The 24,948-nt window shown below is 36.9% G+C and overlaps 1 protein-coding gene across 1 annotated transcript in view; it reads right to left on the reverse strand.

Moving 5' to 3' along the window:
- The window catches only part of STON1 (stonin 1), a 129,525-nt gene that overhangs the window by 11,057 nt on the left and 93,520 nt on the right, over positions 1-24,948 (reverse strand). The window contains exons 6-8 of the mRNA XM_027113162.1: positions 24,521-24,576; positions 15,306-15,390; positions 13,654-14,243 (exon numbers count right to left, since the gene is read on the reverse strand). Of these exons, the coding sequence (XP_026968963.1) occupies positions 13,654-14,243; positions 15,306-15,390; positions 24,521-24,576 (731 nt within the window). The remainder of the gene's footprint in view (positions 1-13,653; positions 14,244-15,305; positions 15,391-24,520; positions 24,577-24,948) is intronic.

Here is a 24,948-nt window from a genome sequence, read left to right on the forward strand (position 1 = left end):
AGAAGCAGAGTTTTTATGTGAAATTAAAGGTGAGTTGGTATCAGTTCAAAATAGATTATTACAACTTTAAGATGCTATAAGTAATCTCCATGATAACCACAAAGAAAATACCTATAGAGAACACACAAAAGGAAATGAGAAAACAACCAAAATGTGTCATTACAAAAAAACTACACACAAAAGAATGTAATAAGGGAGGAAATAAGGGACAAGAAAGCTAAAAGACACACAGAAAACAAAAAAGCAAGAGTAACCTCTCCCCTATTAGTAATTACTTTAAATGTAAATGGATTAAACTCCCCAACCAAAAGCAACAGACTGGCAAAATGGATAAACAGTATCCAGTTACATGCTGTCTACCAGAGACTCACATTAGGTCTAAGGACACACAAGGTTGAAAGTAAAATGATGGAAAAAGATATTCCATGCAAATAGTAACCACAAGAGTTGGGGAAACTATGCTAATAACAGACAAAATAGACTTTAATTCAAACACTGTTACAAGAAACAAAAAAAACATTACATAATGATAAAAGAATTAATTCACCAAGAAGATATAACAATTCAAATATATATGCACCAAACATCAGAGCTCCTAAATATATGCAACAAAAAGGGATAAACAGCTCTGCAGTAATAGTAGGAAACTTTAATACTCCACTTTCAATAATGAATAGAACCACCAGACAAAATATCAATAAGGAAATAAAGAACTTGAGCATGACAGACTAACTGTACCTAACAAACATATACAAAACATGCAAAATAGCAGGATACACATTTTTCTCAAGTACACACAGAACGTTCTCCAGGATAGGCCATAAATTAGGCCACAAAACAAATCTTAGTGTTTAAAAGGACTGAAATCATACAAAGTATCTTTTCTGATCACAATGGAATGAAACCAGAAATTAACAGCAAAAGGAAAACTGGAAAATCCACAAGATGTAGAAGTTAAACAACAGTCTCAAAAAAGAAAAAAAGTCAATGGGTCGAAGAAGAAACAAAAAAAAACCCCAAAATCTTTTGTCAAAAGATAAAAAAAATCTCAAGACAAATGAAAATACAGCATACCAAAACATATGGGATTCTGCAAACGAAGTGGTAAGACAGAAATTTATAGCTGTAAATGCTCATATTAAAAAAGGAGAAAGATCTCAAATTAACAACCTTAAGGAACAAATAAGGAAGAACAAATAAAGCCAAAGCTAGTAGAAGGAAGGAAATAATAGCAATTAGGGCAGAGATAAAGTAAAGAATAGAAAAACAATAGAGAAACTAAACAAAACCAAAAAAGATCAATAAAATTTATAAACCTTTGGCTAGATTGATGAAGAAAAAAGATGAAGATTTATAAACCTTTGGCTAGATTGATGAAGAAAAAAAGAGAGAAGACTCAAATAACTAAAATCAGAAATAAAGAAACTTTACTAGTGATTTTACAGGAATAAAAAGAATTAGAAGACTAACTGTATGTCAACAAATTGGATAACCCAGATGAAATGAACTAATTCCTAAAAACACAAAACCTACCAAGGCTGAATCATGAAGAAAGAGAAAATATTAATAGACTTATAACCAGTAATGAGATTCAATTCGTCATCAAAAACCTCTCAACAAAGAAGTGCCCAGGACCAGATGGCTTCACTAAAGAATTCTACCAGGGCTTCCCTGGTGGCGCAGTGGTTGAGAATCTGCCTGCTAATGCAGGGGACACGGGTTCGAGCCCTGGTCTGGGAGGATCCCACATGCCGCGGAGCAACTAGGCCCGTGAGCCACAACTACTGAGCCTGCGCGTCTGGAGCCTGTGCTCCGCAATGGGAGAGGTCACAACAGTGAGAGGCCCGCGCACTGCGATGAAGAGTGGCCCCTGATTGCCACAACTAGAGAAAGCCCCCACACAGAAACGAAGACCCAACACAGCAAAAATTAATTAATTAATTAACTCCTACCCCCAACATCTTAAAAAAGAAAAGCAAAACAATTATCTAACTCAGCAAAGAAGTTTCTCATATTATTAAAAAAAAAAAAAAAAAAAAAAAGAATTCTACCAAACACTCAAAGAAGAATTAACACCAATCCTCAAAAATCTTCAACAAGGGAATTATCTGGCAGTCCAGTGGCTAAGACTTTGCACTCTCACTGCGAGGGCCCAGGTTCAGTCCCTGGTCAGGGAACTAAGATCCCACAAGCCACACAACATGGCCAAAAAAAAAAAAAAAAAATCCTCAACAAAATATTAACAGAATTCAACAGCACATTAAAAGGATCATACACCATGACCAAATGAGATTTATTCCTGAAATGCAAAAGTGGGTCAACATATGAAAAATCAATGTAATACAACACATTAACACATTGAAGAGGGGAAAAAACGACAATCACCTAAACTAATGCAAAAAAAGCATTTGACAAAATTCAACACCCTTTCATGATTTAAAAATAAAAACAAACACTCAAACTAGGAATAGAAAGAAATTACCTCAACATAATAAAATTGACCTATGAGAAACTCTCAGCTAACAGCATATTCAATGGTGAAAACTGAAAGCTTTTCCTCTAAAATCATGAACAAGGCGTGGATGCCCACTCTTGCCACTTCTATTCAACATAGTACTAGATGTCCTAGCTAGGGCAATTAAGCAAGATAAAGAAATAAAAGGCATCCGAATTAAAAAGGATGTAGTAAAACTGGCTCTGTTCGCAGATGACATAATGTTCTATGTACAAAACCCCCAAAATTCCATACACACACAAAAATGTTAGAACTAATGAATTCAGCAAAATGTACAAAATACAAAACAACATACAAAAATCAGTTGCATTTCTACACACTAACAATTAACAAACTGAAAACAAAGTTAAGAAAGCAATTCCACTTACAAAACCACCAAATAGAATACTTAGGAGTAAACATAACCAAGGAGGAAAAAGACTTGTTCACTAAAAACTACAAAACATTGCCAAAAGGAGTTAAAAATGATACAAATAAATGGGAAGACATTCCATGTTTATGGATTAGAAGAGTTAATATTATTAAAATGTTGATACTACCCAAAGACAACTAAGATTCACTGCAATCCCTATCAAAATCCAAATGACATTTTTGGTGCCAATGGAATAGTAAAGCATCTTGAAATTCATATGGAATCTCAAGGGACCCTGAATAACCAAAACAATCTTGAAAAAGAAAACACAGTTGGAGGTCCCATTTATCCTGATTTCAAAGCTTGCTACAAAACTACAGTAGTCAAAACAGTGTATTTGCATAAAGACAGACAAAAGACCAATAGAACAGAGAGATCAGAAATAAACTCTCACATATATGATCAAATGATCTTCTACAAAACTGACAAGACCATTCAACAGGGAAAGGACAATCTTTTCAACAAATGCTAAGAAAACTAGATATCCACATGCAAAAGAATGAAGTTGGTCCCCTACCTTACACCATATACAAAAATTAACTCAAAATGGATTAAAAAGTTAAACGTAAGAGCTAAAACTACAAAACTCTTAGGAAAAAAATCATAGAGGAGAATCTTCATGACACTGAATTTGGGAATAATTTCTTAGATATGATACCAAAAGCATAGGCAAAAAAAAAAAAAAAGATAAAATGGACTTCATCGAAATTAAAACCTTTGTGCATCAAAGGACACTATCAACAAAGTGAAAAGGTAACCCACAAGATGAGAGAAAATATTTGCAAATCATATATCTGATGAGTTAATATCCAGAATATATTTTAAAACGCCTACACTCAACAACAAAACGAAAAACTTGATTTAAAAATGCGCAAAGAACTTAGACGTTTCTCCAAAGAAAATATACAAATGGCAATAAGCACATGAAAAGATGTTCAGTATCACTAATCATTAGGGAAATGCAAATCCAAACCACAATAAGATACCACCTCATACCCATTAGGATGGCTATTATCAAAGAAAAAAAACAAACAGAAAATAAGTGTTGGTGAGAATGTGGAGAAATTGTGCACTGCTGGTGGGAATGTAAAATGGTGCAGCTGCTATGGAACACTACAGTAGTTCCTTAAAAAATTATAAACAGAATTGTCATATGACCCAGCACCATATCTGGCTATATATTTGAAAGCAGGGAATCAAGGAGATATTTGTACACCCAAGTTTACAGTAGCATTAGACACAACTGTCAAAAGGTATAAGCAATCCAAGTGTTCATGGATGGATGAATGAATTAACAAAATACAGTATATATACACAATGGAATGTTATTTAAGCATAAAAAGGAAGAAAATTCTAATATATGCTACAACATGGATGAACACGAGACATTATGCTAAGTGAAAAGGGACACAAAAGGACAAATACTATTTGACCTCCTGCTTTGAGATACCTATAGTCAAATTCATAGAGACAGAAAGTAGAATGGTAGCTGCCAGGGGCTGGGGGAAGATACAAATGGGGAGTTATTGTTCAATGGGTACAGAATTTCAATTTGGGAAAATAAAAAATGTTGCAGAGATGGATGGTGAGGACTGTTGCACGAGAATGTGACTGCACCTAATGCCACTGAACTGTACAGTAAACAATGGTTAAAAGGTAAATTTTTACAATAGACAAAATCAATGGTGTAAACTGTCAAGTATGTGGTAAAACTGATAAAGAGTGCTGGTGGCAGGAAAAATTGCACAACCTCTTGAAACTATTGTGGCAATGTACTTGAAGAACCACGGAAATTTTTAGCTTTTTTCCTCAATAATCCTATCTTTGAAAATAATATTTTTAAAATTAATGCAAATGAAGCTTAAAATATAAATAACGTTGTGCTTTATGGTGTGTATTATTATTTATGACAGCACCCAAAACCATGAAACACTTAGATAAAAATAGAATATGTGCAATATATGTATGTTGAGAACTATAAAACTTTAAAAGTCAAAGACCTAAATAAAAAATGTAGCAATAAATTGGAACACTCACTGTGAAGATGTCAATTCTCCCCTTGTTGATCTATAGATCCAACAAAACCCATATCAGAATCCCAGCAGCTTTTTTTGTAAAAAATGACAAGCTCATTCTAACATTTATATGGAAAAGCAAAGAATTAGAATAACCAAAATAACTTTGAAAAAGAATAAAGTTAAGAAACTCGGGGCTTCCCTGGTGGCGCAGTGGTTGAGAATCTGCCCGCCAATGCAGGGGACACGGGTTCGAGCCCTGGTCTGGGAGGATCCCACATGCCGCAGAGCAACTAGGCCCGTGAGCCACAACTACTGAGCCTGCGCAACTGGAGCCTGTGCTCCGCGACGAGAGAGGCCACAACAGTGAGAGGCCCGCGCACCACGATGAAGAGTGGCCCCCACTTGCCACAACTAGAGAAAGCCCTCGCACAGAAACAAAGACCCAACACAGCAAAAATAAATTAATTAATTAATAAACTCCTACCCCCAACATCTTCTTTAAAAAAAAAAACAAACAAGAAACTCATACTCTCTGATGTCCAGACTTACTACAAGGCTGACATAATCAAGACAGTGTGGTGCTAGTGAAAAGATAGACACATGAATTAATGAAACAGAGTGGAAGTCCAGATATAAACCAACATACATTATAACTGATTTTCATTAAAGGTGAACGTGCTTTAAACACTCGATGTGATTTAGGCAACTCAATGGAGACAGGGTAGTCTTTTTAACAAATAATGCTAAAACAACTGAATATCCATCCATATGCAAAAAAAAAAAACCTAAACCCTAACCTTGCACTATACACAAAAATTAACTCAAAAACGGATCACAGTCCTAAATGTAAAATCCATAAAGTTTTTAGAAGCATTCAATGATCTTCACAACCTTTGGTTAGATAAGACACATTAGCAGAAATCAAAAGGAAAAAAGAATAAATTAGACTTCATCAAAATCACAAACTTCTCCTCTCCTAAAGACAGCGTTAAATAGCAAGGACATGAAGCAACTACAACTCTTACCCACTGGGAGCAGAAATTTGCATTCCACCATACACTGCTGCTGGGAATACAGCCACTTTGGAAATGAGTTTGGCAGTTTCTTATAAGCATACAGGTATCATATGACCTAGAAATCCCACTCCTAGGTATTTACTCAAAAGTAAAGAAAACCTAAGTCCACACCAAAAAGGAAGGAAGGGAGGGAGCAAGAGAGAAAGGAAGGGAGGAAACCCACAAACCCACACATGAATATTTTTAGGGGATTCGTTCACAAAAGCCCAAACTGGAAACATCCAAATGTCCAAATGGTGAATGGATAAACAAATTGTGGCACAATGGAATATACTAATATATGCAAAAACATGAATGAACTGCGAATATATCATATTAAAGTTACATAATGCATGGTTCCATTTGTTTGACATTCTGAAAAAGGCAAGCCTATACCAAAAGAAAACATCACTGAGTGCCAGGGACCAGATGTGAAGGGAGGGTATTGGCTACACAGGGGCCTAAGGGACCTCTTTGGGGTGATGGAAATGTTCTGTATCTCAACTGTGATACTGGTTATATAACTCCAAGTGTTTTGACAAAATTCGTAAGTACATCTAAAAACTGTACACCTAAATAAAGGTGAACTTTACTGTATGTAGATACTACCCCAATAAATCTGATTGGGTGAAAAGTAAATTATGGTAAGGTTAGTCCTGGGCCTAATCACATGTTGGAATTGGCTTTTCATGTTAATAGCAACAAGTACTGAAAACCTTAAACCGCAAGATCTTTTGTTACAAAATGAATCAGCGCTCCCATGGTACTTTACCAGATTAGTATAAGCTTATTAAGGAATATTAAAGATTCCAGGACTCTTGTAATTGAATTCACGTAGCATCATCTTATTTTACCTATATCAGTGAGGTCCTCTTTATTCTGGGAAAAGAGTAAGATTACAAATCCAAATTTAATATCAATAACTGCAGAAGAGTTTCGTCACTCTCAACTTCTTTCTTCAGAAGCACTTCCACCAAGCATGAGAAAGTTCATATGATTATCTGACTCCAATCTCCTTTTCCAAGGTGGTAGTTTAACCAAAATAGCAGGCAGTTTTGCAGCAACATCCATAATTGATACCACAGGCCCATGAATAGAAAGATTTAAGCCTTTCATATGGCAAACATCCACTACATAGATCAATGAACTCCTCCAAGTCAAATTGTTATTAGGAGGTTTCCACTGTCTCTCAACAATAGTTAATGTCTCCCCAAGGATCAATTAAGGGCTTCAAGTACTGTCCTTTGAAAAGCCATAAAAAATTTGCATAAAAAAGAATAGAACATTTTCCCCACACTTTTTGACAAATGTCTTGGAAAAGATGATGACTGGAAATTAAATTGGAAATCATTAAATCAATTTAAATCATTAAATTGGAAAATTTAATAATTCAATTAAATTCTAATGCATTTGAGTGTCACGGCAGCCGACAAAACTTCTTTTAGAATTATTGGCTGGGTCTCAGCACTAAGGTATGCCATGTGCTGAAACAGACATTGAAATGCTCTCTCCACTGAAGCAGCAAAACCATGTGTTGCCAAGCATCTCAGGGGCTCCATCAGTACAGAGAGTACCAAATTCTGCTAATCTATAAAAACTTCATTATTACAAAGATATCAGTTTCCAGTTTCAAAAAAAGGTCTCACAACACAGGAATTTTTTACTGTGCCAATGTGCAAATATGATTAAAATCAGATGTCGGCTGCCCTGAGAAGTACTGGTATTTTTATCCTGCTGAATGTTAAAGAAAAGTCACTGCTGATTCTTCTATGAGTTCTGGCTGAACGTGAAGAAATGTCAACAGTTCTAGTGCAGATGACGTCATCTGACAGAAGCACTGCTTTAGTTTTCTTTCTCTGCTCTAAACAAACCAGCTCAATGATTTCCAAGATTCTCAGCTTCACCCAAGGTCTTTTCAATTGCATACAGCTTCTGTGGCTGGGCAGTACAATGAGCAAATGCATAGGACGCTTCAAGATAAAGCTTTATTTGCCAAATACAGCTTCCAACCTTTTCAACTTAAGCTTTCCCCTAATGAAAGGACAATATTTTTCTAATGGTTGGTAAGGACTGATACAACTTCATACGCATATGTGGGAATAAAGATAAAACAGGAGAAGCCTAAGCTATAACATATTTTCTCTTCACATTTTCAAACTAAACTATGTGAAATTCAGTTGCCTATAATCATAATGGAAGGGTACATCTTTAATTCTTAACAGAAACTTAATCCAGCTATCTCCCACAACATAATGGCAATAATGATTATATATTACCTAACCATGTACAGTAGCATCCCATGCCACTCTACTCTTATTTGGGATGAAATATACCTCAACATATTCTGACAAATACAAAAAAAAAGTATCTTGTTAAATTGGCTTTTTTCCTCTAAAGAAATAAAAATGTCATGTATCTTGTTAAATTGGTTTTTTTCCTCTAAAGAAATAAAAATGTCACATACCTGGTTTAAAAATCTGATTTAGAGATATTCATTTAGAACTAGCATACAGTGACTCAAAAATTATGTGCTCAATTAACTGAATCATGAATTCAAACAACTATTGGTATGATATTTTATCTTTTAGAAGAGTATCAGAATGGACTGGAAAATAAAAGCTCTTAAAGTTATATATTCTCTAATCCCCTCACTCCATCCATTTTTCATTCATAAATTGATATTTAGCTAGATCAGTCGTTCTTAATCTTAACTATGTATTACAATCACCTCAGAAAACTCCAACAATAGTAAGTGGACCCCACTCCAGACCAATTAGATCCATATCCCTTGGGGCAGACTTGAACATTTTTTTAATGCCCCAATAATTCTAATATTTAGCCAGAGTTGAGAACTATTGAGCCAAGTAAACTAGTCATAGATCCTCTTCTTTTAAAGAGAATATATGTATGAATATATATGTGTATGTGTGTGTGTGTGTGTGTGTGTGTGTGTGTGTGTGTGTGTGTGTATTCTTAGGTGTTGGGTATACAAAGATTAATAAAATGTACCTCTCAATACACACAGGACATTTTAATGCAACTCTTAACTACATTATGACAGATACATACATAAGGTGCTATGATAACACAGAAGAGATACATCCAACCTAATAATGAAAGGGGAGAGGGCAGATAGAAAGGTATTAAGTAAGATTTCTGGAGGAAGTAATAAATGGGTAAGTAGGAATTAACTTTGTTGTTTCCTGCCTCTCTTTGCTTTTGTTATCCCCTCTGCTTTGTGCCTGGCTTTTCTGCCACCATCCTTTCTTGCGATTAACACAGATCATTGCTCACAGTTTGTTGTTACCAATAAAGTAGTAGGCATGAAATAAAGAGCAAATAAGAAACTCTGGCCAAAAAAGAACATGGAGGTCCTCGTATGCCACATTAAGAATACTGACCTAAAAAAAAACAGACTGCCAGATATTTCTCAGGCAAAGATAGGTTTATTCAGGATCAGCAGAAATGTGGGGTGTGCAACCATGGCGAGCCACATGCAAGTCCCCTCGAAGGAAGAAAGCTTATATAGCGAAGAAAAGGAAGTTGGGAGGGCTACAGTAAACAGAGTCCACAGCTCTTCATTGGTTAAGTTGTTGTCAGGATAGAAGCGGAGTCTTCTAGTTGGGCTCTGCTATTGTCACAGGGCGTGAGAGTGCCCCCCTCAGGTCTCCCAATTCTATTTAATTGAGATTTCTGTTTATTAATTTTTTTTTCAAGGGGCTTAAATTTTATCCTGTAGCTGATAGGCAGTCAGCGACATGTTAAGCAGGCTGCATGCTGAGTAAATCTATGGTAGCCATGAGGAGCAGAGGTCATAGCTAATACTCACTGAGCTCTTACCATATGCTAGGCAGTATACTGCTGAGCACTTCACACTGATTATCTCACATAATCCTCCCACCACCACAATTCTACGGTAGCTACTATTATCTTTATTTTACAAACGAGGAAATAGTAGCTTGCCCAACTCATGTAGTTATTAAGGGATAGAGAAGGAATTCAAAACATTTCTGATCCCTGAAGCCTTTAACCTCTAGGATGGATGGATTGGAAGGAGTGGAGTAAGAACCAGCAGAGACTACAGGCTAATAAATTAGTTAGAAACTATATTGTCCCAATTGAGAGACAATTAGGGCAATGGCAGTAGGGATGGAGAAGAGGAAAAAGATTCCAGAAATATTTGGTTTTAAAAGTTGTCAAAAGTTATATGATTCAGCCTTTAAAAGGAATGAAATTCCCATATATGCTCCATGAACGACCCTTGAAAATGTGCTAAGCAAACTAAGCCAGTCACAAAAGTACAAATATTGTATGACACCACTCACGAGGTACCTAGTAGTAGTCAAATTTATAGAAACAAAAAGTAGAAGTTACCGGGAGCTGAATGGAGGGGATAATGGGGAGTTATTGTTTAATGGGTACAGAATTTCAGTTTGGGATGATTAGAAAGTTCTAGAGATGGACAGTACTGATGGTTGCACAATAATGTGAACATGCTTAATGCCACTGAACTGTACACCTAAAAATGGTTAAAATGGTAAATTTTATGTTATACCGAGGTCCCTTGAACAACATGGGTTTGAAATGCGCAGGTCCATTTATACGTGGATTGTTTTCAATAAATACATACTACAAGGTCTGTGACTGGTTGAATCCGTGGATGCAGAATCATGGATACAGAGGGTTAATGATAAAGTCAGACGCAGATTTTTGACTGCGTGGAGCTCAGTGTCCCTAACCCTTGCACTGCTCAAGGGTCCACTGTATATACTTTACAAATTTTTTTTTCAATTTTTAAAATAATTTTTAAAGGACTTCCCTGGCAGTCCAGTGGTTAAGACTCTGCACTCCCAGTGTAGGGGGCACAGGTTCGATCCCTGGTTGGGGAACTGGGATCCCACATGCCACGTGGCGTGGCCTAAAATAAATAAATAAAAATAATTCTCAGGCTTCCCTAGTGGCGCAGTGGTTGAGAGTCCGCCTGCCGATGATGCAGGGGACACGGGCTCGTGCCCTGGTCCGGGAAGGTCCCACATGCCGCGGAGCACCTGGGCCCGTAAGCCATGGCCGCTGAGCCTGCGCGTCCGGAGCCTGTGCTCCGCCATGGGAGAGGCCACAACAGTGAGAGGCCCGCGTACCACAAAAAAACTAATAATAATTAAAATAATAATAATAATTCTCAAAAGCACATGACATAAGGAGGATGAGGGGGAAAGGGGGCCAAAAAGTCATTGTAGTCCTTAGCTTGGGAGACCAGGTGGGCAGTGGTACTATGCAGTATCTCTGATGAGGAAACAATAACTTATTATAACATTCAGGGAGAGCTGTCTAGAAAGGAAACAGACATGAGAATGAAGCTCAAGGGAATAACTGGGCTGAAAATGCAGTCATCAACAAGCAGGTCATAGTTAAAAACCACGATAATGCATGAGATTGCCCAGGGAAAACATGAAGTAAGAAGACAAATGGGCTGAGGCTAGAACCTTAGGAAACAGCAAGGTCAGATAAAGAGGAGCTCACAAAGGAGATAAGAGGAAGCAGTCAGAAAGGTAAATAATTAAAAGAGAAGGTAGCAGAAATGATAATATTTGGGAGAGAGGGCAATGAAGATGGTGGGGAGAGCCAGCAAGGAATAAAAAGGAGCTGGAGAAGATACACCACCCTACCCGTTTCTCTCCTTCTGCTCCTACTTTTTGCAGTTCCAATGAAGACCTGAGTTTCTAATTTTCTATAGCATTATAAGATTAGCAAACAAAATTCCTACACTGAGGAAAAACTTAACATAGTAATATGCACTTTAAAATAGGAACACGTCAAAAATTGTCAGGAATATATTTTATGAAACAGTAATAATGCTAAATCTACATAAAAACTTAAGATCTCTGGCAGTCTACACAGGAAAAGTAAATAAGTAGGGCTAATTGTAACCTGCTTTAAGCAGTAAGAATTTCTGAAAAGCTACTTATAGAGAGCTATTTATAAAATTTTCTGAAAATTCAATCAGCATAAACTTTACCAGATTACTATTTTAAGTTAACCTACAGTAAGTTTTTTAAAATGTTATAAATTAAATTCTTTTGACTGTTTGGATGTTTGTGTTTTAAACATAGATTTTAAAACCAAGCAACAAGTTATATGAAAAGTTATCTAATATATCACATGCCCATAAAGCATAATAGCACTAATCTAAAGCTTATTATGGTGACAGAGCTATCAAAAACTCTATACATCTCTGATAATTCTAAACATTATGAGCTTGGTTTTATGCCCAGTTTACAGACTTATGACTGAATTTCAGAAAGCAACATTACCTAGTTTGCTTGTAAGTGGTAAATCTAGAATTTGAACCTATTGTGGCTTTAAAGCTTAAACTCTTAACCACTAGCCCCTAAACAATCCTTAATCTCCCTTAACTAATCTACTTCCCATATCAGAACAAAGTACAATGTGACATCTAATAAGTAGAATAAGTCCTTGAATCATCACACCAGAAATCTTCAAAGTTCATACAGAGTGCAGGAGAAAAATGCCTCTAAAAGTTATATTCCAAGTGATAAAAACAAACGCTTATTTTACAGTTATTTTCCCTCAAAACCAAATGTTTCGTAATTATGAGTTTATCCTCCATTTCTTAATTTTATATATTATGTGAAAAATATAATGAACACTCAATAAACATTTTAACCTTAATACATTATACCAAACTAAACCAAAAACAGACTTGCTAAAAGATTTTGAACAGGCTTCATCAAACATCTGAAATATTCTAAAACAAGTCAAATGGTTTCTGATAGACATATTCTTTGTTCATTATCCTTCACTGTACCCTGTACCTTCCCCTTCTACCTAGAAAAATGTTAAGGTGACACTTAACTACTACACTGCTACAGATTTGTACAGCGGTTCTAAAGGACCACTAAACCATTAGCTAGAGACACAAACCTTTATTTGTCATATGTCACTAAATTGTATAAATGGAGTTAGCTGTAAGACATAATTTTACATTTGTAAAAAGATAATGCAAGATTTTTAAATTTTACCATGTGAAATTCTCCATGAATCTTTCTGCCATCACTATGAATTCCTTGGAAATTAATAATGTAAACCTATTTTTTAGTGGTTTGAATTCCAAAAGAAATTAAGTTAACTAGTATTTTAGCAAACGGAGAAACAAAGTATTTACTAGCAAGATAATTCCTCATGTAGAGAAAACTTTCATATGGGAGTTTAGGAAAATTAGGTAGAGCAAGAAAAAAAATACTTTGAACCTCTTTTGTATATTAAGTATGACAATGAATTACCTCAAAACACTCATTTAATTACTAGAATGCATTTCTGAATCTTAAATTTTATCTGCAGACAAAAAACAATTCTCACAACGTAAGGGAGAGGTAAATGGATTACCTTAAAACAAATGCATTTTCTTTAAAGAAATATTCTAATTCATTAATTGAAACTAAAAGTTTAGAAATGCTGAGCATGAATACTTTTAAAAACTGATAGTTATACTAAAAATAATAAAGAAAGAATCTTCTAAAGGGAAAAACAAAACATGCTTTTGAGTAACCTTACAGTTTAAAAAAAAACACTCAGGACATCTAATCACTGGCTACTGTTTATCTCCTAATTCCATTAAATTGAACATAGAACTACCTTCTTTGAGACAGGCAGGCTGCTGGGCTCCTCTGTATTCCTTGGCTGCTTTACAGAATCCCATCCACACATCCTATCTTTAAGAACACGAAGCTGAACATCAGGCGTGTGCTGGTGCTGAGCCCCCTGAGGGCCTGTGGACTTGGGCCCACCATGCAGATTTTGAGTCATGCTAGCTGAAACACCGAGCACTGGCTCCACATTAGAATCCATTTGAGAGAGCTGTGGAGGAAATACAACACCTGAAAGGCTGATATACTGAGAGTTTTCCGGCTGACTCAGTAAAGCTTCAGACATGATTTTATGCTGATTTCCAGGATGTAAAAGAGTATCACCAGTAGCATTTTCTAAACGTTTCCTATCCACTGTCCCAGAACGAAGAACTACAGGTTGTTGGAGCACAGTTTCCATTCTCTGTGATTTTTCAGTAGTTACTTGAAGACACCACGGGTTTAATTGTGGAATACTGGTCTGTATTATTGAAGGCTGCCCAAGCTGCTGAAATACTTGCTGAAACGGATGCTGAAGAATACTTGCTCTTCCAGAAGTCTGTGTCACCATAATTGGTACATTAACTTTATAAAGGTAACCTTAAAAAGAAGAAAAAAAAAAAAAAAGAAGAAAACAAAACTATAAGTATAACAGAATCCTAATTTCCTTTAAATTTCCTAAAAAAAAAAATCTCATGCACAGGAGGCTGGGAGGAAATACGTCAATATGTTAATAGTGGTTACCTCTAGGAGTTTTCCTTTTATTTTTCAGATTTTTTGTGTTTTCTATAATAAATATATATTACTCTTATTTTTTTAAATTAAATATATCTTGCTTTAACTCTAGCCATTTCCCACTATTGCTTATATGGCACATTCTGAGACACATACAGGCTACCAATATTTAGTCCATGAACCTCTCCCATTGTTTAATAAATTACAGTGTTAACAACCCAAATTGGGATTTTAAGAAACCTAACCATGGAGAATGTATTTCATATAGTTAAGATGTAAGATACCACATAACAACTATAAGACAAGGACATCCAAAAAGGGTTTAATAATTTCAAAAGGTATCAAATTTCCCCCCTCTTTCCTTTAAAATAATACTAACCAGAAGAAAGAAGAAATTTATTTTTTGAGCATTGAGTCAGGTGCTTGCTTAAACTCTGTAACAACCCAAAAAATAGATATGATTCTCTTTCAAATGAAGAAACAGTTCTTTGAAAAGCAGAGGTTAATCTCCAAATTTTTCAAATATTCTTATACAATCTCCAATAAGAAAGGAGGCAAAGGTTGATAAATCTAATCTTTAGATTTTCTTGATTAAAGCTAGCCGGGACACATGTGTGTCAAAATTCAGGTAACTGACTTGAATTAGAGAAAACTATATAAAGCATCTTACACAATGTTGGGATGAGAACTGGAAGTGAAATATAGGACAAGCTTAGTACCTGCCTTAGTAGACAGGCTTAGTGTATTTCGTGGTAGACTGCTTCCATAACAATAAAAACGACCATTTATTATTTTTAAATAAGTTTTATTAAAAGTTCCTATAACTTCAATAACTTGTGGTATACAGTTTATTTAAAATCATGAAAGTTAAGACCCAGAAGTTAGTACCAAAGCTAAAAACAAAATATTTTTAAACTATACTCTTACCAGATGCCGTCTGTAATGTCACACCTGCTGGTACATGAACAGGATAACCAGGAAAAGTAAAGTTTGCACTGGAGTTTGAGGTGCCCTAGATATGAAAATTTCATATTAGAAAGTTAGAAAAAGGCTTTACTTGAACCTTTTTTTCCTGATCTTATGGAGGATAAAAAAAATCTGACTAAGGTCAACAGGACAATAGTAGCACTTAACATTAGGGCTGAGTTCTCTGAATAAAACAACTTTTTAATATTTGATTTAGATCATCTCATTAAAAATAAAAGGAATTCTGGGCTTCCCTGGTGGCGCAGTGGTTGAGAGTCTACCTGCCGATGCAGGGGACACGGGTTCGTGCCCCGGTCCGGGAGGATCCCACATGCTGCGGAGCGGCTGGGGCCGTGAGCCATGGCCGCTGAGCCTGCGCGTCCAGAGCCTGTGCTCCGCAACGGGAGAGGCCGCGGCGGTGAGAGGCCCGTGTACCGCAAAAAAATAAAAAATACATAAAATAAAATAAAAGGAATTCTGTTCTATGGCTATTAGCAATGAAGTCAGTAAGGCTTCATAAATAACATGAACACTGACTCATAAAACTTGCCCACAACACAGCTTTGCGTGGGCCACTGACACCCAGATATCAAATATAAGAACCACAGCTGTTCATAGGAGTCCTCTAGTCTGTAAGTTGATCACTAATGTTATTTTAAAACAGATAACACAACAGTGTATAATTTTTATTTTGGAATAATTAAACCGTAGGGTTTTACATTTTTAATACTAAATGAAAAGACAAAAAAAGTTTTTGCCTACTAGACCTGCAAAAATTTAAAAGATTGATTAATAATAGCCAATGTTGGTAAGGATGTGATAAAAATCAGTTCTCTCAGACCACTGCTTATGAGTGTATATGGTACAATCCTTTCAGAGGCCAATTTTGTAACATATACCAAAACTGAAAACATGCATAATCTTTGACCCAGAAATTCTACTTCTAGGAATTTATCGTGATTACCTGATTATCACACAAATACACCAAGACATATCTACAAGTGTAATCACTGGAATGCTATATTAGAAAAACACTAGCAAGAATTTAAATGTCCATAAACAAAAGACTGGTTAATTAAACTTGATACATCCACTAAGGCTAATCAATATTTAACTGGCATTGAAAACAGTCCATCTATATTACTAAGTTTAAAAAAAAATTACGGAAACAGTATAGAGAATGATCCTGCTTTTACCCTGAAAATTAAGGTTAACTTTCTTTAATGAAAGAAGTCTAAATGGATATACATCATACAGTTAAAACAGTTATCTTTGGGTTATAATACTACAGGGCTCTATCACTTTTTACTTTATAAATTTGTTTGGTTTTACTCTTTAGAAGTATATTATTTCTTTAATGAGGAGAAAAGGTATTGCCAAGAATTTCAAAGGCAGAGATATTTCTTCACTGGTTTCATATAAAAACCAGCACCATTCTTCCCAAAAATCCTAGTAAGGGCTATGCTTTTTGTTTGTTCTTAATGAAGAAATAGAAATAAATGGCCTACTAAAATCCTGTACCCTAGAAAGGAAGCTCATGGGCTGAAAGAAAATGAAAAACTTTATAATCACGTTTTACCTTCAAAGAAAGGTAACAGAGAAAAAGTTCTATTTTGCCCCACCTGAAAAGTACTCAATTTTCTATATATAAGTTTTAATTTTATCTTCTGCCCCCAAATCCCGGGGGGGAGGAAATCTAACCTCTATTATACAATGGTAAAAAAATAACCAAAATATTCCACTTAAATAAAAGGAAGAATTATGATGTGCCTCAACCCTAGGGGAAAAAAAAATCAGAAAAACATTTGTATCAAAATCATCTATTTAGGATCCACCAAGTATGTAACATTATACAGTGTATTAAAACTCCATACAATGTAAGTTAAGAAATTTCGTAACCTTGTAGGCACAGTCTTGGCAGATGCTAACAACTGCTCTGGAAGACAGGAAAAGTTGGTAAGAAAATATTAATTCTGGAACTCCTGAATTTCTGCAACACCTATGTTATAGGAGCTATTTCTATCTCCTCATCCCTTACCACATCTTTTCTCATTCAACAGGAGGATTACAAATTACATCTCTGCCCAGCCTTCTGCCACCATTCACTAAAACTGGGGCATCTCTGTTAAAATATATCTTAGATATTGGTTCAAGATGGCAGAATAGAAGGACGTGCTCTCAGTCCCCCTTGCAACAACACCAGAAACACAACTAACTGCTGAACAATCATCGACAGGAAGACACTGGAACTCACCAAAAAAGATATCCCACACCCAAAGACACAGGAGAAGCCACAATGAGACGGCAGGAGGAGCACAATCACAATAAAATCAAATCCCATAACTGCTGGCTGGGTGACTCACAAACTGGAGAACACTTAAGACCACAGAAGTCCACCCCCTGGAGTGAAGGTTCTGAGCCCCACATCAGGCTTCCCAATCTGGGGGTCCGGCAACAGGAGGAGGAATTCCTAGAGAATCACACTTGGAAGGCTAGCGGGAATTGATTGTAGGACTTTGACAGGACTGGGGGAAACAGAGACTCCACACTTGGAAGGCAAACACAAAGTAGTGTGCATGTTGGGACCCAGGGGAAGGAGCAGTGACCGCATACGAGACAGAACCAGACCTACCTGTTAGTGTTGGAGGGTCTCCTGCAGAGACAGGTGGTGGCTGTGGCTCACCATGGGGACAAGGACACTGGTAGCAGACGTTCTGGGAAGTACTCCTTGGCGTGAGCCCTCCCAGAGTCCGCCATTAGCCCCACCAAAGAGCCTGGGAAGTCTCCAAAGTTGGGTTGCCTCAGGCCAAACAACCAAGAGGGAGGGAACACAGCCCCACCCATCAGCAGACAAGTGGATTAAACCTTTACTGAGCTCTGCACACCACAGCAACACCTAGCTCTACCCACCACCAGTCCCTCCCATCAGGAAGCTTGCACAAGCCTCTTAGATAGCCTCATCCACCAGAGGGCAGACAGCAGAAGCAAGAAGAACTACAATCCTGCAGCCTATGGAACAATAACCATATTCACAGTAAGGTAGACAAGATGAAAAGGCAGAGGGCTATGTACCAGATGAAGGAACAAGATAAAACCCCAGAAAAACAACTAAATGAAGTGGAGACAGGCAACCATCCAGAAAAGGAATTCAGAATAATGATAGTGAAGATGATCCAGAACCTCAGAAAAAGAATGGAGGCAAAGATCGAAAAGATGCAAGAAATGTTTAACAAAGATCTAGAAGAATTAAAGAATAAACAAACAGAGATGAACAACACAATAACTGAAATGAAAAATACACTAAAAGGAATCAATAGCAGAAAAACTGAGGCAGAAGAACGGGTAAGTGACCTGGAAGACAGAATGGTGGAATTCACTGCCTCGGAACAGAATAAAGAAAAAAGAATGAAAAGAAATGAAGACAGCCTAAGAGACAACATTAAACGCAACAACATTCGCATAACAGGGGTCCAAGAAGGAGAACAGAGAGAGGGAAAGGACCCGAGAAAATATCTGAAGAGACTACAGTCGAAAACTTCCCTAACATGGGAAAGGAAATAGCCACCCAAGTCCAGGAAGTGCAGAGAGTCCCATACAGGATAAACGCAAGGAGAAACACACCGAGACACACAGTAATCAAATCGGCAAAAATTAAAGACAAAGAAAAATTACTGAAAGCAGCAAGGGAAAAACAACAAACAACATACAAGGGAACTCCCACAAGGTTAACAGCTGATTTCTCAGTACAAACTCTACAACCCAGAAGGGAGTGGCATGATATACTTAAAGTGATGAAAGGGAATACTTACAACCAAGATTACTCTACCTGGCAAGGATCTCATTCAGATTTCACGGAGAAATCAAAAGCTTTACAGACAAGCAAAAGCTAAGAGAATTCAGCACCACCAAACGAGCTCTAAAACAAATGCTAAAGGAAATTCTCTAAGTGGGAAACACAAGAGAAGAAAAAGACCTAAAAACCAAACCCAAAACAATTAAGAAAATAGTAATAGGAACATACATATCGGTAATTAAACATGAATGGATTAAATGCTCCACCAAAAAGACACAGCCTTGCTGAATGGATACAAAAATGAGACACATATATACGCTGTCTACAAGAGACCAACTTCAGACCTTAGGGACACATACAGACTGAAAGTGAGGGGATGGAAAAATATTCCACGCAAATGGAAATAAAAAGAAAGCTGGAGTAGCTACACTCACAGCAGATAAAATAGACTTTAAAATAAAGAATGTTATAAGAGACAAGGAAGGACACTACATAATGATCAAGGGATCAATCCAAGGAGAAGATATAACAATTATAAACATATATGTGTAAGGTCGGATCTTAACAAACAGCACCGCGAAACAGAGGAAAGCTTCAAGTGAGCTTTATTAGGGAGCGCTCCCGGGCGAGGTTCACTGGTCCGAGAGAAAGGGGCCAGAGAAGTCACACCTGGGCAAGGGTTGGGCAAGATTTTATAGGGGAAGAAGGGAAAGGGGTGTGGTGAATCTGGGAGGGTGCAGGGTACTCCTTATTTGGTGGTCTTTTCGGGTATCCTGGGGGACCGTTAGTCCCGCCCCTCGAAAGGCGGGAAGGCTGGACTGGGTTCAAAGTCCCCAGGTCAGTTCCTAGAACTGGATGGTCTGGAATGTCTCCAGGGCCGTTTCTGGAACTGGGTGGTCCAGAATGTCTCCAGGGCAGTTTCTGGAACTGGGTGGTCCGGAATGTCTCCAGGGAAGTTTCTGGAACTGGGTGGTCCGGAGAATTTCATTCTGATGCAACGTGTGAATCTGATTGTATTCCCCTGCCTTGGGCCAGTTGGCCTTGCAATATGCACCCAACATAGGAGTACCTCAATACATAAGGCCACTGCTAACAGCTCTAAAAGTGGAAATCGACAGTAACACAATAATAGTGGGGGACTTTAACACCTCACTTACAACAATGGACAGATCATCCAAACAGAAAATTAATATGGAAACACAAGCTTTAAATGACACAATAGACCTGATAGATTTAATTGATATTTATAGGACATTCCATCCAAAAATGACAGATTACACTTTCCTCTCAAGTGCAGATGGAACATTCTCCAGGACAGATCACATCTTGGGTCACAAATCAAGCCTCGGTAAATTAAAGAAAACTGAAATCATATCAAGCATCTTTTCTGACCACAACGCTATGAGATTAGAAATCAATTACAGGGGAAAAAAAACATAAAAACACAAACACATGGAGGCTAAACAATACATTACTAAATAAACAAGAGATCACTGAAGAAATCAAAGAGGAAATCAAAAAATAACTAGAGACAAATGATAATGAAAACAGACGATCCAAAACCTACGGGATGCAGAAAAAGCAGTTCTAAGAGGGAAGTTTATGCTATACAAGCCTACCTCAAGAAAAAGAAAAATCTCAAAAAACCAATCTAACCTTACACCTAAAGGAACTAGAGAAAGAAGAACAAACAAAACCCAAAGTTAGCAGAAGGAAAGAAATCATCAAGATCAGAGCAGAAATAAATGAAATTGAAACAAAGAAAACAACAGAAAAGATCAATAAAACTAAAAGCTGGTTCTTTGAGAAGATAAACAAAATTGATAAACCACTGGCCAGACTCATCAGGAAAAAGAGGGAGGGCTTCCCTGGTGGCGCAGCGGTTGAGAGTCCGCCTGCCAATGCAGGGGACGCGGGTTCGTGCCCCGGTCCGGGAAGATCCCACATGCCGCGGAGCAGCTGGGCCTGTGAGCCATGGCCACTGAGCCTGCACATCCGGAGCCTGTGCTCCGCCATGGGAGAGGCCACAACAGTGAGAGGCCCGTGTACCGCAAAAAAACATGGAAAAAGAGGGAGAGGACTTATATCACTAAAATTAGAAATGAACAAGGAGAAGATACAACAGACACCACAGAAATACAAAGCATCCTAAGAGACTACAAGCAACTCTATGCCAATAAAATGAACAACCTGGAAAAAATGGACAAATTCTTAGAAAGGTATAACCTTCCAAGACTGAACCAGGAAGAAATAGAAAATATGAACAGACCAATCACAAGCACTGAAATTGAAACTGTGATTAAAAATCTTCCAACAAACAAAAGTCCAGAACCAGATGGCTTCACAGATGAATTCTATCAAACATTCAGAGAAGAGCTAACATCCATTCTTCTCAAACTCTCCCAAAAAACTGCAGAGGAAGGAACACTCCCAAACTCATTCAATGAGGCCGCCATCACCCTGATACCAAAACCAGACAAAGATACTACAAAAAAAAGAAAATGACAGACCAATATCACTGATGAATATAGATGCAAAAATCCTCAACAAAATACTAGCACAGAATACAACATATTAAAAGGATCATACATGATGATCAAGTGGGATTTATACCAGGGATGCAAGGATTCTTCAATATATGCAAATCAATCAATACAATACACCATATTAACAAAGAATAAAAACCATATGATCATCTCAATAGATGCAGAAAAAGCTTTTGACAAAATTCAACACCCATTTATGATAAAAACCATCCAGAAAGTAGGCAGAGAGGGAACTTACCTGAACATAATAAAGGCCATATATGACAAATCCACAGCCAACATTGTTCTCAATGGTGAAAAAGTGAAAGCATTTCCTTTAAGATCAGGAACAAGACAAAGTTGTCCACTCTCACCATTATTATTCAGTATAGTTTTGGAAGTTTTAGCCACAGCAATCAGGGAAGAAAAAGAAATAAAAGGAATCCAAATCGGAAAAGAAGAAGTAAAGCTGTCACTGTTTGCAGATGACATGATAGTAAACATAAAGAATCCTAAGGATGCTACCAGAAAACTACTAGAGTTAATCAATGAATTCGGTAAAGTAGCAGGATACAAAATTAATGCACAGAAATCTCTTGCATTCCTATACACTAATGAAGAAAAATCTGAAAGAGAAATAAGGAAACACTCCAATTTACCACTGCAACAAAAAGAATCAAATACCTAGGAATAAACCTACCTAAGGAGACAAAAGACCTGTATGCAGAATACTTTAAGACAGTTATGAAAGAAATTTAAGATGAAACAGATGGAGAGATATACCATGTTCTTGGATTGGAAGAATCAACATTGCAAAAATGACTATACTACCCAAAGCAATCTACAGATCAATGAAATCTCTATCAAATTACCAACAGCATTTTTTACAGAACTAGAATAAAAAATCTTAAAATTTGTATGGAGACATGAAAGACCCCGAATAGAAAAAGCAGTCTTGAGGGAAAAAAACGGAGCTGGAGGAATCAGACTCCCTGACTTCAGACTATACTACAAAGCTACAGTAATGAAGACAATATGGTACTGGCAGAAAAACAGAAATATAGATCAATGGAACAGGACAGAAAGCCCAGAGATAAACCCACGCACCTATGGTCAACTAATCTATGACAAAGGAGGCAAGGATATACAATGGAGAAAAGACAGTCTCTTCAATAAGTGGTGCTGGGAAAACTGGACAGCTACATGTAAAAGAATGAAATTAGAACACTCCCTAACACCATACACAAAAATAAACTCAAAATGGATTTGAGACCTAAAATGTGAGACCAGACACTATAAAACTCTTAGAGTAGAACATAGGAAGAACACTCTTTGACAAAAATTAAAGCAAGATCCTTTATGATCCACCTCCTAGAGTAATGGAAATAAAAACAAACAAATGGGACCTAGTGAAACTTCAAACCTTTTGCAAAGCAAACTACAAACAAGACAAAAAGACAACCCTCAGAATGGGAAAAAATATTTGCAAATGAATCAATGGACAAAGGATTAATCTCCAAAATATATAAATGGCTCTTGCAGCTCAATATTAAAAAAACAAACAACCCAATCAAAAAATGGGCAGAAGACCTAAATAGACATTTCTCCAAAGAGGACATACAGATGCCCACGAAGCACATGAAAAGCTGCTTAACGTCATTAATTATTAGAGAAATGCAAATCAAAACTACACCTCACACCAGTTAGAACTGGCATCATCAGAAAACCTACAAACGGGCTTCCCTGGTGGCGCAGTGGTTGAGAGTCCGCCTGCCGATGCAGGGGACGCAGGATCATGCCCCGGTCCGGGAGAATTCCGCGTGCCGTGGAGCGGCTGGGTCCATGAGCCATGGCCACTGAGTCTGCACGTCTGGAGCCTGTGCTCCGCAATGGGAGAGGCCACAGCAGTGAGAGGCCCACGTACCGCAAAAAAAAAAAGAAAGAAAACCTACCAACAACAAATGCTGGAGAGGGTGTGGAGAAAAGGGAACCCTCTTGCACTGTTGGTGGGAATGTAAATTGATACAGCCACTATGCAGAACAGTATGGAGGTTCCTTAAAAAACTAAAATTAGAGTTGCCATATGACCCAGCAATCCCACTACTGGGCATATACCCAGAGAAAACCATAATTCAAAAAGACACATGCACCCCAATGTTCACTGCAGCACTATTTACAATAGCCAGGTCATGGAAACAACCTAAATGCCCATCGACAGACGAGTGGATAAAGAAGATGTGGTATATATATACACTGGAATATTACTCAGCCATAAAAAGGAACGAAATTGGGTCATTTATAGAGACGTGGATGAATCTAGAGACTCTGAGACAGAGTGAAGTAAGTCACAAAGAGAAAAAAAATGTCGTATATTAACGCATATATGTGTAACCTAGAAAAATGGTACAGATGAACTGGTCTTCAGGGCAGAAATTGACACACAGATGTAGAGAACAAATGTATGGACACCAAGGGGGAAAGCGGTGGGGGGTGTGGGGGGTGTGATGAATTGGGAGATTGGGATTGACATGTATACACTGATGTGCATAAAATGGATGACTAATAAGAACGTGCTGTATAAAAAAATAAATAAAATAAAATTCAAAAAAAAGAAAAGAATAGATTTTTAAATGCACGTAATACCACAAAGTTGGTAGGGACAGAAATGACGTAACACAATTAATGCCATACCATACTGAAAATGCTATTTAATACTATATACTGTCTGATTATATTTTGTCCTTATTCAGGCTTTGCATTGTAGAATGACAAACTGTTTTAAAGCTGAAAAGAAAAATTTTAAAATATATATATATATATATATATATATATATATATCTCTTAAATAAGATACATACCAGTTCTGCTGTGGTAAAAGTGGGAAGAGTTTTACCAGCAGGAATAAGTAACGATGCTGTATAGGAAACAAAACAAAAATTACACATTCGTTAGAATTTACCAACTGAATAAAATTGCTAAGCATACCTTATTTTTTAAAAATGTTTTCCATCACTAACATATTCAAGCATGATGAATTCTAAACTTTCTGATTCCATATGAGGTAAAAGTATTTAATTACATCTTTTCCCAACAATTTTAGGTAAAGTATAGGTTAGTTGTAAGTCTTTAAGTAGAGGTTATAGATTATAGTATAGATTTCCAAAATGAAATCTCATTGTAATCAAGTATACTGTATTATAGAAATCCATAACAAAATACCTAAAAGGTTGTCTTTAGGAAGCCAATGTACCACTAAACCTCCATTACAACTTTTTAGATGGGAGAA

Source organism: Aethalodelphis obliquidens, unplaced genomic scaffold (assembly GCF_003676395.1).
Source record: "Aethalodelphis obliquidens isolate GAN/ISIS:26980383/991018 unplaced genomic scaffold, ASM367639v1 scaffold12, whole genome shotgun sequence".
NCBI classification, from domain to species: domain Eukaryota; kingdom Metazoa; phylum Chordata; class Mammalia; order Artiodactyla; family Delphinidae; genus Aethalodelphis; species Aethalodelphis obliquidens.